The sequence below is a fragment of the Rhinoraja longicauda genome, chromosome 2, assembly GCF_053455715.1.
Source record: "Rhinoraja longicauda isolate Sanriku21f chromosome 2, sRhiLon1.1, whole genome shotgun sequence".
NCBI classification, from domain to species: Eukaryota; Metazoa; Chordata; class Chondrichthyes; order Rajiformes; family Arhynchobatidae; genus Rhinoraja; species Rhinoraja longicauda.
The window spans coordinates 39,686,767-39,702,199 of NC_135954.1; the positions used below are offsets into that span (position 1 = coordinate 39,686,767).

Consider the following 15,433-nt stretch of genomic DNA (forward strand, 5'->3'; position numbering starts at 1 on the left):
TAGGCCATTCGGCCCTTCCAGCCAGCACCGCCATTCAATGTGATCATGGCTGATCATTCACAATCAGTACCCCGTTCCTGCCTTCGCCCCATACACCCCCCCCCCTAACTTTAACTCTATCTAGCTCTCTCTTTAAAGCATTCAGAGAATTGGCCTCCACTGCCTTCTGAGGCAGAGAATTCCACAGAATTACAACTCTGAGTCAAACTCACTGAAACAGAATTTTAAATTTGCTCTTTCAAATCCATTGTGATGATGATATATTGCCTTTACATTTAGCTTGAGACCCTTCTTCAGACACGAAACGTCACCCTTCTTCAGACACGAAACGTCACCCATTCCATCTCCAGCCATGCTGAGTTACCCTAGCATTTTGTGTCTACCTTCGATTTAAACCAGCATCTGTAGTTCTTTTTTCCACTTTACATTTAGTTGTCTAGTTATATCAAACTTGAAATGAGCCATTGATGTTTGAAGATTTAATATTTCTAACATTCCAGTTCATAAATCCCTCAATGATTTAACACCAACATTTTGAATATATTTATTTACACATTTTAAACAAACTGATTAGACACATCCAATTTCTAACAGGTGAATAAATACAAAAAACCGCGACTGTTAATTTTTAGTCTGAAATTGCATTACATGGATTGAGCCAAAGGAGGAAGAGTTTGTGTCAGATTAGCGCTGCAGACTCGATTATTGCATTTTTAAAAAATCATTAGTTTGCCCAATGTCAAATGCAAAGCCATTACCCTTTCTCCTTTTGCTAGGCATTTCATTCTAATGCAATGGCATAATTTTTTACATGTTGTGCTATTGGTTTATTAGTTATTTCACCTCTTAGAAGATATCAACAGTACTGCAAACTAACTACAAAAAACTGTGCATAACAATGGGAAAAGAAAACATTCTGTAACAAAAAATACACATTTAGAAATGGTGGGGGAAAAAAAACCCAAAGATTACATGGTCATTACTTACAGTACATACAATTGTAGAGTGCCCTATGCCATATTTATATCATAATTATAAAGTTTATAACCTTTCTATAGCAAATCTTGTGATCTGCTTAATTAGTTTGGTATTTAATGATTTTTTTTCAAATACGGGTTTCCTACCAGAGCAGTCCGATAAGTTTATGTAAATGCAGACCACGTCATAATACCTTATTTACAAGAAAACGGATCAGAGTAATTTCAAAGTAATGATTGAGGGAATATACGGAAAAAATGTTAGTGCAAGGGGTGGTGCAATTTTTACACAACCTGCCACAACACAGTTCAATTCAATTCCATTTGCAAACCAGATTTCAGAAGGAAACTTAATATTTCAAAAATTATTTCCAATAAATAATTTTAGATTTAGGTTTTAATTATATACTGTACATCCAAAGTAAACACACTTAAGCATTAACCAAATGGTCATTGCTTGGTTAGCAATTGGATACAGTTAATGGCAGAAATTCTAATTGTTACATTGGAGTGAATTACCAATTTAAGCAGGCTTTTAAGATTTCATTAGTCCGTCCCGACAGATGGCAAACATTATGCTTGTTCTGAGCACTGCATGCCAAATGAAGAAAATACTATTTTGCAATTTAAAAGTTAAGAGATTAATTTTGTATTAGAAATTTAACTACATTCCCCACTAAGAATTGGAATTGAGAGCAATCTGTTAAGTTAGGGTTTTCCATTACAAAGCAGTAGTGAAATGGACACTGGGGAGACAGAATTGCATTAGAAACAAGCCTAGTTACTACAGCACTGGGTCTTGGTCTGTTGGGTAGGTTCATGAAGATCTACGCCTCTGCTTCTTCCACTGTTTGGTCCTGTATTTTGAGGCTCATTCTTGGGCAATTTCTTTGCTGCAAGGAGCAAGTTATAGGTTAAAATGTTGCCATTCACTTTTCATTCAAAAGTATCTAAATATATTACTTTCTCTGCTTTAAAAAACACTTGTTTTGTATCATAATTTTGATATCAGAAAATGAGTTTTTATGTCTAGAATTTTAATTCTTGGATTATTAAACTGCATTGCACAAAAAGAACATTTTTTTCCCCTTTATTTTTGAAATAGAGTCATGGGTGCCCTTCTCAGAAGTCTATCAAAGATTTCCTAATTTCCCATGCAGGGAATGCCCATCCCCACTGCCCAGTTGGGAGATAAGGCCATGATCCATGGACCAGATGAAAGCCTTTGAAGAACTGCAAGAGCAGATAAAAGTACAGTCAACATTTGCCCTTGTTGTCCCGTGTGGATCTTTCTACAGCATCAGCAGTGGTCCCCAGTTGGCCATGTTGTGAAGCACACACCACACCACCATGGAGCCTCTGTAACTGGTATATTCTGTCACTACTGGACTGATGCAGGAACTAAAGATAGACACAAAAAAGCTGCAGTAACTCAGCGGGGCAGGCAGCATCTCTGGAGAAGGAATGGGTGACGTTTCAGGTGGAGACCCTTCTTCATACCTGAAATGTCACCCATTCCTTCTCTCCAGTGATGCTGCCTGCCCCACTGAGTTACTCCAGCGTTTTGAGTCTATCGTCAGTTTGAACCAGCATCTGCAGTTCCTTCTTACACAAAGCAGGAACTAAGCCGATTTGAAAATAAAAGAGCATTTCCCACAAGAATTCTGGTACTTTTGCTGTTCTTGCTGTACCATCTGGTGTGGTAGAAGTACAAATGATTTAATGTACTAAATATAGAATAGCCTTTGTCACCTAAGATCCATCCCACTGGACAATACTGACAGCACTTTCAAAAGAGGATGAAAATGTAACATGCTTCCTGGAAAGCACAGTATTCACTATGATTAAATTCTTCTGATAATTACCCAAACACCAAAGTAAAAGCCTTTCCCATTAAAGAAAATGTTAATGAGAGTTTTCTAATGGTGCATGAGCGCATCCAAAGCAGTCTGCACTTGTGAAAGGCCAGCAGTGGCTCATCACTACTTGGTATCAAAAATCAAAGTAGACCAATTAATTTCTCAGACGTTAGATGCAGCCAAATTGGATCAGGTGGCGGTTAAGCAGAGTCAATGTGATCTTTAACTTAATGGAAAGTGAGCTCATGGTAAAAAGAGTGGCCAAATGTCTTCCCAAAGCAATTCATAAATTCTTCTAATAAATTATTCATCATAGAATGTCAGGTTGTCCGTCCGTCCGTCCATCCATCCATCCCTAAAACTTTCATCTTGTTTGTTCCCCAGTTTGTTTGTTTGTTTGTTTGTCCTTGTCCCGTATGTTTCTCTGTGCAGTTTTCATCCGGAAAAAAATAGTACACGATAGTGCGACAATTTTAGGCCCAAACTACTCACCATTTGTTACATTTAAAAAACAATTTACATCATAAACTTTAACAAATGCGCCCCCCCCTTCCCCGGGAGGACCAGCGGGAGGACTGGCGCCCATCCCAGCTTGCCCCTGCGCCTGACCTTCCTCACGTGGTGCAGCGTGGCAGAGGGTCCAACAAGATGGCCGTTGGTGCCGTTCGCTGCCGAGCGCTGCAGGAGACGTTTCGGGTCCACATCACTGTCTATATCTCTCGTTTCCCTTATCCCCAACCAGTCTGAAGAAGGGATTCGACCTGAAACGTCACCCATTCCTTCTCTCCAGAGATGCTGCCTGTCCCGCTGAGTTACTCCAGATTTTTGTGTCTATCTTCGGTTTAAACCAGCATCTGCAGTTCCTTCTTACACATTAATGTAAACAAGATGTGCTCACAGTTTTGCAGAGGCCAACCCACACAGTAGATGAATCGAATGTCAGGCATCATTTTCTATTTGCACATAGCAAACAGGGCATTTGAATTCAAAATGTACATGCCATTCTTCCACCACACACCTGGACCACAGCAGGCTCCTTTGGCAGATGTTTTCTTAGACCCCCCGGCTGCCTTTAGGCTGTAGTGACTTGCACTCGTCAGGACCTAAATATTAGCGTTTATACTCGGGTCATTGCTAGATTTCCTCTACCCCCCCCCCATAAAACTATTTATTTTCTTATTTCCACTACCCCTCTTCTTGTGTCCCAGGTTCCTTGCATGCTCGTTGAATCCAGTTCCAATGAAAGACCATTGATCTAAATCATTAACTATGACTTCATCTACAGAGATGTTATTTGACCCAAGGTGTTTTCACCCCCCAGAATTTTAGTTTTATTTCACATATCCAACAATTTCCATTTAGTTGAATTGTAGTTTGTCAATATCTCGTACAAAGTGAATTAGTTTTAAATGCACTATCTGAAAACATATGTAGAAGGCCCTTAATGCAAAAAAAAGGAAATCTTTCAAATTCATGCTAAAGCCCAATTATAAATGATAAAATATTGCTTTTAAAAGGATAAAGCTTACCTATTGCCAAAAATATTTCATTCACATTCATTGAAGTCTTTGCAGATGTCTCCATGAATAATAAGCTGTTGTCATCTGCATAGGACTGTGCTTCCTATAAGACAATATAGAAAGCAGTTTTCATGAGGCTTGTTTGGACAACTCTTTTGTCATTTTCCTTCACTAAATATTTCAGTTGTATGGTCTTCAGGAATTATTTGAGAATGTTATTCTTGTAAATAAAAGATATTATAGTTCCACAAAGTTAAAAGGAGATTTAATATAATACTAGATGGGTGTGCACCCGTTGGGTGCAAATCTCTGTTGCAGGCGGTACTGCGGGCGCGGCAACCCCCATTGGGTGCAAACCTCTCCTGCGGGCCCAGCAACCCTACCGTTCCGTGGACCCATTGGCGGGCGGGGAGTGTCCCCCGGGGCCGTGGGCGGGCGAGGGGGGACAGGGAAGGGTAGAGAGAGTCACTCATGTCAACCCCGGGCATCGATCGCGTCAGCCAGTGCGAGCCTTGGACCCGAAACCGGTCCTGCAGCAGTCGGCAGCAACGGGCATTTTGTTGGAACCTCTGCCACTGCTCTGCACCATGGGTGGAACATCAGGCACGGGGCACGCCAGGACAGGCGCCATTCCTCCCAGCGGGGGGAGGGGGGGGGGGCATTTGTTAAAGTTTATGAAGTAAATAGTTTCTACTAAGTAACAAAAGTCGATTTATTGAGACCGCGGGGGAATGGTGAGTAGGGTGGGCCTGAAATGGTGGCGCTATTGTGTACCGTTTTTTCCTGGTTGAAAACTGCACATAGGGGAACAAACATACAGGGGAAGGGAACAAACAAGATGAGAGTTTTAATAATATACTAGACCAAGTGGACCCATTGGGCCCATTCCTCGTTAGGTTCCCATCGTTACATGGGAAAATCACGTTTGTTCTTTAAAATAAATGGCATTTTTTCCCCCTTAAAAATAAAATAAATCTTATCTGGAATGTTTTTGCTTTTTATGGTTAAAATCCTCTTTGGCAGATCCTCGAGACTGTGCCCACATTCAGCAGCAGCATCAGCTCGACTGCGACAGCAGATGCTTTGAGCGGGAAGAAACTGCTCCCCCCACGTGGGACCCACACAATGAAGATGGCTATCAATGATAGTGCCCTGGGGAGTGATGCAGAGAGTGGCTTTAGGAGCACAGGTATACAGTTCCCTGAAAGTGGCATCACAAGTAGACAAGGTAGGAAAGAACAAATTTGATTCTTTGGTCTTCATCAGAGTATTGAGTATAGTTGGGATATTATGTTAGTTGTATAAGATGTTGGTGAAGCTACATTTGGGGTAGTGCGTTCAGCGTTAAGTCATCCTGCTATAGAAAATATGTCATCAAACTGGAAAAAGTGCAGAGAAGATTTATGAGTCCGTTGCCAGGACGCATGGGCCTGAGCTAGAGGGAGAGGTTGAACAGGCAAGGACTTTGCTTGCAGTACAAGATGCTCAGGGGTGATTTTGAACTGATAGTGGAAGTAGTTGAGGCAGGTACAGTAAAAACATTTAAAAGACATTTGGACAGATATATGGATAGGAAAGGACGAGACGGATATGGATCGAATGTAATCAAATGGGACTAGCTGAGATGGGGATCTTGTTCGGCATGGACAAATTGGGCCAAAGGGCCTATTTCTCAACTGTATGACTATGACATTTGAATGAGGATTCATCAAGTGCTTTCGTGGTTACTATTGGATTAACTGGCTATACGTCCAAGTTTGAATACATCACCAGAGCTCATATAATATATTTTTCTTCTTGCGTTTGAGGCAGCAGAAATTATGTAACGCCCTCCAGGCACTGTAGCCAGTGCAATGTGCTGTTGTCGAGGGCCACGAGGTCTACCCCTCCACCAGGGGGACGGAGGACAGTGCAGTCGAAAATGACGTGCTGCGCTGTTTGCTGGTCTGCTCCACACACGCAGGCTGCTGATGGACGCAACCCCCAACGATGCATGTTGGCGTTGAACCGGCCGACCCCTGTGCGGAGCCGGTTCAGGGCGACCCACTCTTTGCGGGGCATGTCCGAGCCGTGTGGGGCTGTGGTGTTCGGTGCGACAGTGAATTGAGGAGGTTGCGAAGACTGTTCCCAGCTGTTCTCCATGCTCCAAGTACGTTGAAACCGGAGCCACAGAGGGTCGCTGCATGACGGGTGAAAGGCTGACGAGATGACAGGCGTTGAGATCCCAGTTGCTGTGAATCCTGGGCGAGGTGGTGCAAAGGATGTTTGGTGTCCAATGGGGCCTTGCACACCAGCTTATTAGTGAAGAACTCTCTGCGAAGCTTGGCAGGTGCGATACCTGCGAGCATGACGATCCGGCCAAGCAACGCAGAAGGTTGTTCCGTGCCGAGACTTTAGCACGGAGAGCTTCAAGGTGTTACTTGTAGGTCAACTGCCGATCTAGTTTCACCCCGAGGTATGTAGGAAATGGGTTGTAGGGTAGGGGTGACGGTTAGCTGGTGTTGAGCTTCCTTGTTGTTCAGGTGAAAGGCCGTTGTGGTGGTTTTTGCCACTCTCAGTTTTAGTCTCCAGGTCTTAAGGTAGCCTGCGACAAGTTCCATATCCACCGAGAGCACATCCCCAACATTTGACCAACTCCTGTCCAAGTGCAGTAGGGCCAAGTCATCTGTGTATTCATACTGGCGCGAGGTTGTGGGTGGCAGATCACTGATATAGAGGTTGAAGAGCATGGGGGCCAGTACTGAGCCGTGGGGAACTCCGTTTCTTAGGCGTCGTAGTCCGTCGCTGGTCTTGGATTGTTCGTCGCTGGTCTTGAGTACAAAACTGCGGTTGGCAAGGAACCGCACTAAATGACGGTCAGGGATGGTGCAGAGGAGCTTCAAGATCAGGCCCTGGTGCCACACTGTATCATAGGTGACAGTGAGGTCCACCCATGTGATGCCTGCCTTGTGACCCTTTTCGAAACTGTCTTAGATGTCATTGGTCAGCTTGACCTTTTGGTGGGTGGTGCAGCATCCACGCCGAAATCCGGCTTGTTCTGCGGGTAGTTGAGGGGCTCATGTTGTCGACCTCCCCGTGGTGAGCCCTGTCAACTGACCTCAGTCAGGCGAACGACAACAAACAGAGACAGCAGCAGCAGAAGATATAATATATAAAACACTGTCAAGGTATGTGGATTCACAAAAAACACAAATTCAACTCAGCATTTACTGCTCTGTATCTTCCCAATATTTGTCTGTGGCACCTCAGAGAAACACCATCTCCTAATGCTCTATATAGGCATTAATGCACAGGTCTTGTCAAGCTCATTCCAATACCAATGGAACATGTGACAACACATGAACACCAACTTTAATGAGGCTAACATTCCTAATTTAACATTAGCACAAGTTGTGACTTGGTCTGACAAGAAGAAATTCATGGAAAACAGGTCAATGGTGATATGGGTTGTTGAGGATTAACTCAAAGATGATTGAAAGTGAAGTCCAAATGACACTGCCCTCTTGGGAAGTCTAGGCCTTAATACGATACAATAGAACTTTATTTATCCCAGGTGGGAAATCTGCCAAGTGTCATAAAACACAAAATTAAAGTGACGACTGGAAAGGATTGGCGATGATTGGGGGGTGATGATGAATAAAAGATTGGGGGGGGGGGGGGGGGGGAAGGAGAGAGAATCAGTCTACCCCACAACAGAAAGGGGAGGAGTTGTACTGCTTGATAGCCACAGGTAAGGATCTCCTGTGGCATTCTGTACTGAATCTTGGTGGAATCAGTCTATTGCTGAAGGTACTCTTCAGGTTGACCAGTGTGTCATGGATGATTTGAGGAGCATCCCCCCCTCCAAGATTACCGCACATGAATCCAACTCCGCCCCCAGGACGAAGCCAGCCTTCCTGATGAGTTTGTTAATCCTACTGGCGTCCGCAGCCACCGCCCTGCTGCCTCAGCAAACATCAGCAAAGACGATGGCACTGGCTATCACCGATTGGTAGAACATCTGCAGCATCTTACTGCAGACATTGAAGGAGCAGAGGCTTCTCAAAAAGTACAGCTGGCTCTGTCCCTTCTTGTACAGGCCCTCAGCGTTCCTAGACCAGACCAGTCCATTAATGATCATCTCTCCACCACAGGGTCAGAAGGGATTGTTAATTAGCAGTTGTACTGAACCACCAATTCCATTCCCAGTTCCTTAATAATGAAACAGTTCATTTTGACATGCAGAAAAAAACATACATCTGTATGCCAATTAATGATTCATAACTATTTGTAGAAGCTTGAATTGTTACAACACCAAAGGAGACCATTTGGCCCTTCACGTCCACACCTGCTCTCTCTAATGGAACAACCTGCTAGCTCCACTCCTTCAACTGAAACTGGGCTAATTTTTAATCATACATTCATCCAATTCCTTCCTGAAGACCACAATGGAATCATGTACTACTATATCTGCAGGCAACTCATTCTAGCTTCCAACCATTTGTTGTACAACGTTTTCTTTGTCAATCGTAATTGTCTTCTTTATCTTACATTAGTGAGTTCTAGTCCTTGACCCTTCTACCAATAGGACTAGCCTCTAAACCCCATTGTTCCATAAATTTCTAACAAATTTCCCTCATCAAAATAGTCGGATGCTTCTAGTTACATTCTCAAACACAGACTTTTTAAGCATGATTTTTCTTTCATAAACCCAAGCTGATTTTGTCCACTCCCATTAAAGCTCACCAAGAGATCTGAAGGACAAGCTCAAAAGTAAAGGAATACTCTACTTCCTTGGATGTTTCAGGCACATTTACAATGCCCTCCAAACTCTAATTAAAGCAGATATTCAGAAATGTATCAGCATTTCACAAAATCAGAATCTCTACCACCTAAAAGGTCAGGGATGTGTGTCCAACTCAGGTCGGCAATGTTTCTAGGTATCAGTATTGGTTTATTGTTGTCATGCATACAGAGATACTGAAAATATTTGTTTTACATGCTAACCTATCAAATCATACAAGTGTATAATCAAATCCTACGGAAGCACAAAGTAGTGCAAAGAGAGAAAAAAGTGCACACTAGTGTTACTGCTACAAAGAATGCAGATTAAAAAAAGCCCACAATGAGGTAGATTGGGAGTTAAGCACCAGATATTTAGCCTATGAGAAGACTATTCAATAACCCAATAACAGAAGCTCTTCCAGGATATGATGGTACACACTTTCAAGCTTGTGGACCTTCGGCCCAACTGGGATTTAAGTGGTAATCGATTATGTTACACGCTTTCCCAAGTCAGCATGAAGTGTAGATGGAGTTGATAGGGGAAGTTTGGTTTACAATTGAAACCAACACCAACAGAACAGTTAGGCACAAAAAGCTGGAGTAACTCAGTGGGTCAGACAGCATCCATGGAGAAAAGGAATAGGTGTCTTTTTGGGTCAAGACCCTTCTTCAATGGGGAAAAAGAAACGAGAGTTATAGAACAAGTGAATGAAAGATATCCCCCAGCGAAATATGAGATGCTGTTCCTCCAATTTGGGTTTGGCCTCACTCTGACAATGGAGGCGGCCTAGGACAGAAAGGTCAGTGTGGGAATGGGAATACCATTGAATATTGAATTGTGGTATGAATACTGATTTCTCTAACTACAGCTTTCAAATGTTCTTTTAATACAAAAAAAATGCATTGTAATGTTTTTTAAAATCTTTTACATACCTGAAACTCAACAGTTCTCTTGTTAGCAAGATCAGCTTTATTCCCTGCCAAAGCTATTACAATGTTCGGACTTGCTTGCCTCTGTAGCTCCTTAACCCAATTCTTGGCGCGTGCAAAAGTGTCCTACAAGGAAATAACAAACATGCAAGAGTTTTTACAAGTATCCCACACAAAATGTTTGTCCACTGAAAATTATTATTAATTGCAAATTCCAATTAGATATTTGGTAAAATCAAGTGTTATCCCACAGCCATCTCAGAATATACATGAAATGGCTTAACCATGCTCGATTGCTCTTCACTGCCAGGTGAGGGGGAGGTGGTGGTAAAGAGAGTTGGAGGGGAAGAATGAGGTAGAAGGGAGGACAGGGGGAGAGAGAGGTGGAGGTAAGCGGGAGGAAAGATGAGGGCAATGAAAGGAGAGAATAATATTCACTGTTTGAAGAGATCACATTTGCTATAGGGAAGGTTCTAACTGTAAGGAAAATTTACTCCCTTCAAGTGGTAATGGGTAAAAAAAATAGAATATGTAAAAAAATGAAAGACCACAGGAATTAATTTTAAGCTGTAAAGCAGAAGGAGCATTACTTTAGCTGAATATCTTCCCTTCCCTCATAGCAACAGCCATACTTGCCATTTCTTTAACACCTACACATCACCCAATTTATTTCAAATTCTCCAAACAGATATCCTATTCAGCTTTCAGGTCTGAATTTCAATTGTCCTTGGCTATCACAAAGAAATACCAACTCATTTAACATAACTCCATACCAATTTAATGGGTGCTCTAGTTTTTTTTAAACAAAAAATTGTAGCACTATAAAACATAGTGCAACCTCCAACCCCACAAAAGACCAATAAAAGTGTATTTTATTATGTGTAAAACAAACAGCTTTCTATGCTGGTCCGGTATCTGGAGAGAAATAAATGTTAAATTTTGTTTACTTTTGTTTTCACATAAAATCAATGGAACATCATCAAAATAAATAATGTTGCATTATTTCACTTACGTCATTTGTAATATCATAAACTACGATGGCGGCCTGTGCTCCTCGGTAATACATGGGGGCCAAGCTGTGATATCTTTCTTGCCCTGCTGTGTCCCATATTTCAAATTTTACAGTTGTGTCATCGAGGCAGACAGTCTGAGTTAAAAAAGCAGCTGAAAGAAAAATAATTATGTGTATGGCGTGCTGCAATTAAGAATGATCATTTCCACAAAACAACGGGAAAAACATTTGTTTTACATAAGAGTTTTTAATTAACACAAAGGTAGACCCAAAATGCTGGAGTAACTCAGTGGGTCAGGCAGCATCCCTGGAGAGAAGGAATGGGTGACGTTTTGGGTCGAGACCCTTCTTCAGAATTTACACTTGGATATGATCTTACATGGAAAAAGGATGGCATTCTGCAATTGGCCTTCAAGAAAATAGCGGCAGTTGACTAAAAAATACTAATATCAACCAAATAGATTTCCAAATGTTGAAATCGTAACTGAAGTAAATACTTTCAGCAAAGCATCTCTGACCCCAAATTAGCAGAATGCATAGAAAACATAGAAAATAGGTGCAGGAAGAGGTCATTTGGTCCTTCGAGCCAGCACCACTGGCAAATGAAGTTTAATTTCTGAGTATCCTTTAATTTTAGGTTTCGTTTAAGTATTGGTTGGGATGCTGCAAGTTTTAAAGTCAGGGCAATTTTGCTCATTTTAATCGATCATATAGACCACCTCCATAAATATTTCGTAAACAAAGGAATAACTTTGACCACTCTTCAGATCCCGCAATCTCATCTCTTGCATCCCTAAATACAAAGTATTCCTTTGGATCACAAAGATTTGTCCGGAGCAGATAATAAAGTACATGTCTTCAAGATTAGAGACAGTTATAAATGTTATTGTATCAATTCATCTTACAAAATAGAAGTTTAGCAATTCCAAATACAGCATCATTTTTAGCAATATTGTCAAGGCAATAGCACAATCAGGAATGGGCTACAAGACTCCTTTCCTAACCAGTTCCCTTTGACATCAGAGAACAGAACAGTTCAGCGCAGGAACATGCCCCTCAGTCCACAATGTCTGTGCTGAACATGATGCCAAGTTAAACTAATCTACTCTGCCTGCATGTGATCCATATCCTTCCATTTCTTGGATATCCATGTTGCTATCCAAAAACCTGAAACACCAGCATCCATGAAGCCTAGTTGAACTCATCTCATCTGCTTGAACATGATCCATATCCTTCTATTCCCTACGTTTCCATGTGCCTATCTCAAAACTTTTAAAATACCACTATCGTTTCCACCACCATTCCAGGCAATGTGTTCCAGGCCCCCATTGATCAATATCCTTCCATTTCCTGCATATCCATATTGCTATCCAAAAAAATGAAACATCACCATCCATTTGCACCACTTCTCTCATGTCTCCCCTCAACCTCCAGTGCCCCCAGAGAAAACAATCCAATCTTGTCCAACTTCTCCTTATACCTAATACCCTCTCAAAGTTATCATATCTTTCCTGCAGAGGGTGATCAGAACTGCACAAAATACTCCAAAAGTATTTTTGATCTAACAAAAGTTTTTTTAAATACACTACCAGAACACTCAGTCTTCGGGTGTAGAAAATTTCTAATTCAACAATAACGGTGATATTTACAGAATGATTCTATCTTTGATTATCATTATCCATTTACTTTTATTCAAGATCCACATAGAAAATGCAAGCTATAGCTGCCATATATGTTATTAAGCGTATATGTTAAGCACTGGGCATATATTCGCTGGAGTTTAGAAGAATGAGGGGGGGTCTCATTGAAGCGTACAGAATAGTGAAAGGCTTGGATAGTCGATGTGGAGAGGATATTTCCATTAGTGGGAGAGTCGAGGACTAGAGGTCATAGCTCCAGAATTAAAAGACGTTCTTTTAGGAAGATGAGGAGGAATTTCTTTAGTCAGAGGGTGGTGAATCTGTGGAATTCTTTACCTCACAAGGCTGTGGAGGCAAATTTAGTGGATATATTTAAGGCAGAGAAAGAAAGATTCTTGATTAGCAAGGGTGTCAGTTATGGGGAGAAGGTAGGAGAATGGGGCTAGGAGGGAGAGATAGATCAGCCATTATTGAATGGCAGAGTAGACAATGGGCCGAATGGCCTCATTCTACTATCACGTGATCTTATGATTATTACAGGGGAATGAGTGGAGCTTTAGTCAATTTTAAAGAACACCCAGACGGTCTGGGAAGGTAGACTGGAGAAACTGATACTAGCAAAGGAGCAACAGCATCTCCACTGGCCATAGGATATAATCACAGTATGACAATACACCTCATACTAAACATACTTTGCATGTTTCCTCTATACATTCTTGCCCTATCCCAATCACCCTCAGTATTGCTACATGGCATGTAATAGCCCCCTAGCATTTCAGTTGTCTGTCACTGTTGAGGTTACATCCAGAATCCCCTTGAATCACCTCCTCCCACTGGCCAGAGCACCATTCGTTGAATTGAGATGGATTCCATCCATCAGGAAACACAATGGACATTTGTGTTAATGTTGAGAACAATACCAGGAGTACCATCAACCATCAATACATGGTCCCTTGGACCTCAAAATTCAGTAACTAGAAAACATTTGCACGTCCAATCGATAGTAAGGAAGGCAAATTCAATGCTAGCATTTATATCAAGCGGACTGGGATATAAAAACAGAGATATAATGCCGAGACTCTATAAGGTGCTGGTCAGGCCAAACCAGGAGTACTGTGAGCAAATTTGGGCCCCATATCTGATAGAAACATATAAACAGAGAAAATAGGTGCAGGAGGAGGCCATTTGGCCCTTCGAGCCAGCACCACCATTCAATGTGATCATGGCTGATCATTCTCAATCAGTACCCCATTCCTGCCTTCTCCCCATACCCCCTGACTCCGCTAACCTCCGCTATCCATGTCAATACCCTACCCCCAATACCATGTGCTCTAATTTCGCTCACCAATCTCCCGTGTGGGACCTTACCATTGGGCAGGTGCATGGAAGATGCAGTATAATGTAGATAAATATGAGGTTATCCACTTTGGCGGAAAAAACAAGGAAGCAGATTATTATCTCAATGGTGTCAGATTATGAAAAAGGGAAGTGCAACGAGACCTGGGTGTCCTTGTTCGCCAGTCACTGTAAGTAAACATGCAGGTACAGCAGGCAGTGAAGAAAGCTAATGGCATGTTGGCCTACATAAGGAGAGGATTTGAGTATAGGAGCAAAGAGGTCATTCTGCAGTTGTATCGGATGAGACCACATCTGGAGTATTGTGTGCAGTTTTGGTCTCCTAATTTAAGGAAGGATATCCTTGCTATTGAGGCAGTGTTGAGTAGGTACCTTACCCATTGTGATCATGGCTGATCACCCACAATCAGTAACCCATGCATGCCATCTCCCCATATCCTTAACTCTCTTTTAAATTCATCCAGTGAATTGGCCTCTACTGCCTTCTGTGGCAGAGAATTCCACAAATTCACAACTCTCTGAGTGAAAAAGTTTTTTCTCATCTCGGTTTTAAATGCCCTCCCCTTTATTCTTAGACTGCGGCCCCTGGTTCTAGACTCCCCCAACATTGGGAACATTTTTACTGCAGCTAGCTTATCCAGTCTTTTTTATAATTTTATACGTTTCTATAAGATCCCCTCTCATCCTTCTAAATTCCAGTGAATACAAGCCCAGTCTTTCCTCACAGGACAGTCCCGCCACCCCGGGGATTAACCTCATGAACCTACTCAACACTGCCTCAATAGCAAGGATATCCTTCCTTAAATTAGGAGACCAAAACTGCACACAATACTCCAGATGTGGTCTCATCCGATACAACTGCAGAAAGACCTCTTTGCTCCTATACTCAAATCCTCTCCTTATGTAGGCCAACATGCCATTAGCTTTCTTCACTGCCTGCTGTACCTGCATGTTTACACAGTGACTGGCGAACAAGGACACCCAGGTCTCGTTGCACTTCCCTTTTTCATAATCTGACACCATTGAGATAATAATCTGCTTCCTTGTTCTTTCCGCCAAAGTGGATAACCTCATATTTATCTACATTATACTGCATCTTCCATGCACCTGCCCACTCACTCAACCTGTCCAAGTCACCCTGCAACCTCTTCGCAGTTCACACTGCCACCCAGCTTTGTGTCATCTGCAAATTTGCTAGAGTTACATTTAATTCCATCATCTAAATCATTAATATATATTGTAAATAGTTGCAGACCCAGCAATGAGCCTTGCGGCACTCCACTCGCCACTGCCTGCCATTCTGACAGGGACCTGTTTATTCCTAGTCTTTGTTTCCTGTCTGCCAACCTGCAACCGCAGGAGATGCAACACCTGT

General features: G+C 42.1%; 1 protein-coding gene across 3 annotated transcripts in view; it reads right to left on the reverse strand.

Moving 5' to 3' along the window:
• Positions 1 to 519: 519 nt before the first annotated feature.
• Positions 520 to 15,433, reverse strand: part of rab5aa (RAB5A, member RAS oncogene family, a) — a 29,271-nt gene continuing 14,357 nt past the window's right edge. For 2 of the 3 annotated variants that reach the window (XM_078417877.1, XM_078417887.1), the window contains exons 3-6: positions 11,063 to 11,214; positions 10,054 to 10,176; positions 4,366 to 4,459; positions 520 to 1,870 (exon numbers count right to left, since the gene is read on the reverse strand). In XM_078417877.1, the coding sequence (XP_078274003.1) occupies positions 1,755 to 1,870; positions 4,366 to 4,459; positions 10,054 to 10,176; positions 11,063 to 11,214 (485 nt within the window). In that variant the 3' untranslated portion in view covers positions 520 to 1,754. Of the gene's footprint in view, positions 1,871 to 3,874; positions 3,940 to 4,365; positions 4,460 to 10,053; positions 10,177 to 11,062; positions 11,215 to 15,433 lie in introns of those variants that run through there. The other variant, XM_078417897.1, reaches the window with a different exon arrangement.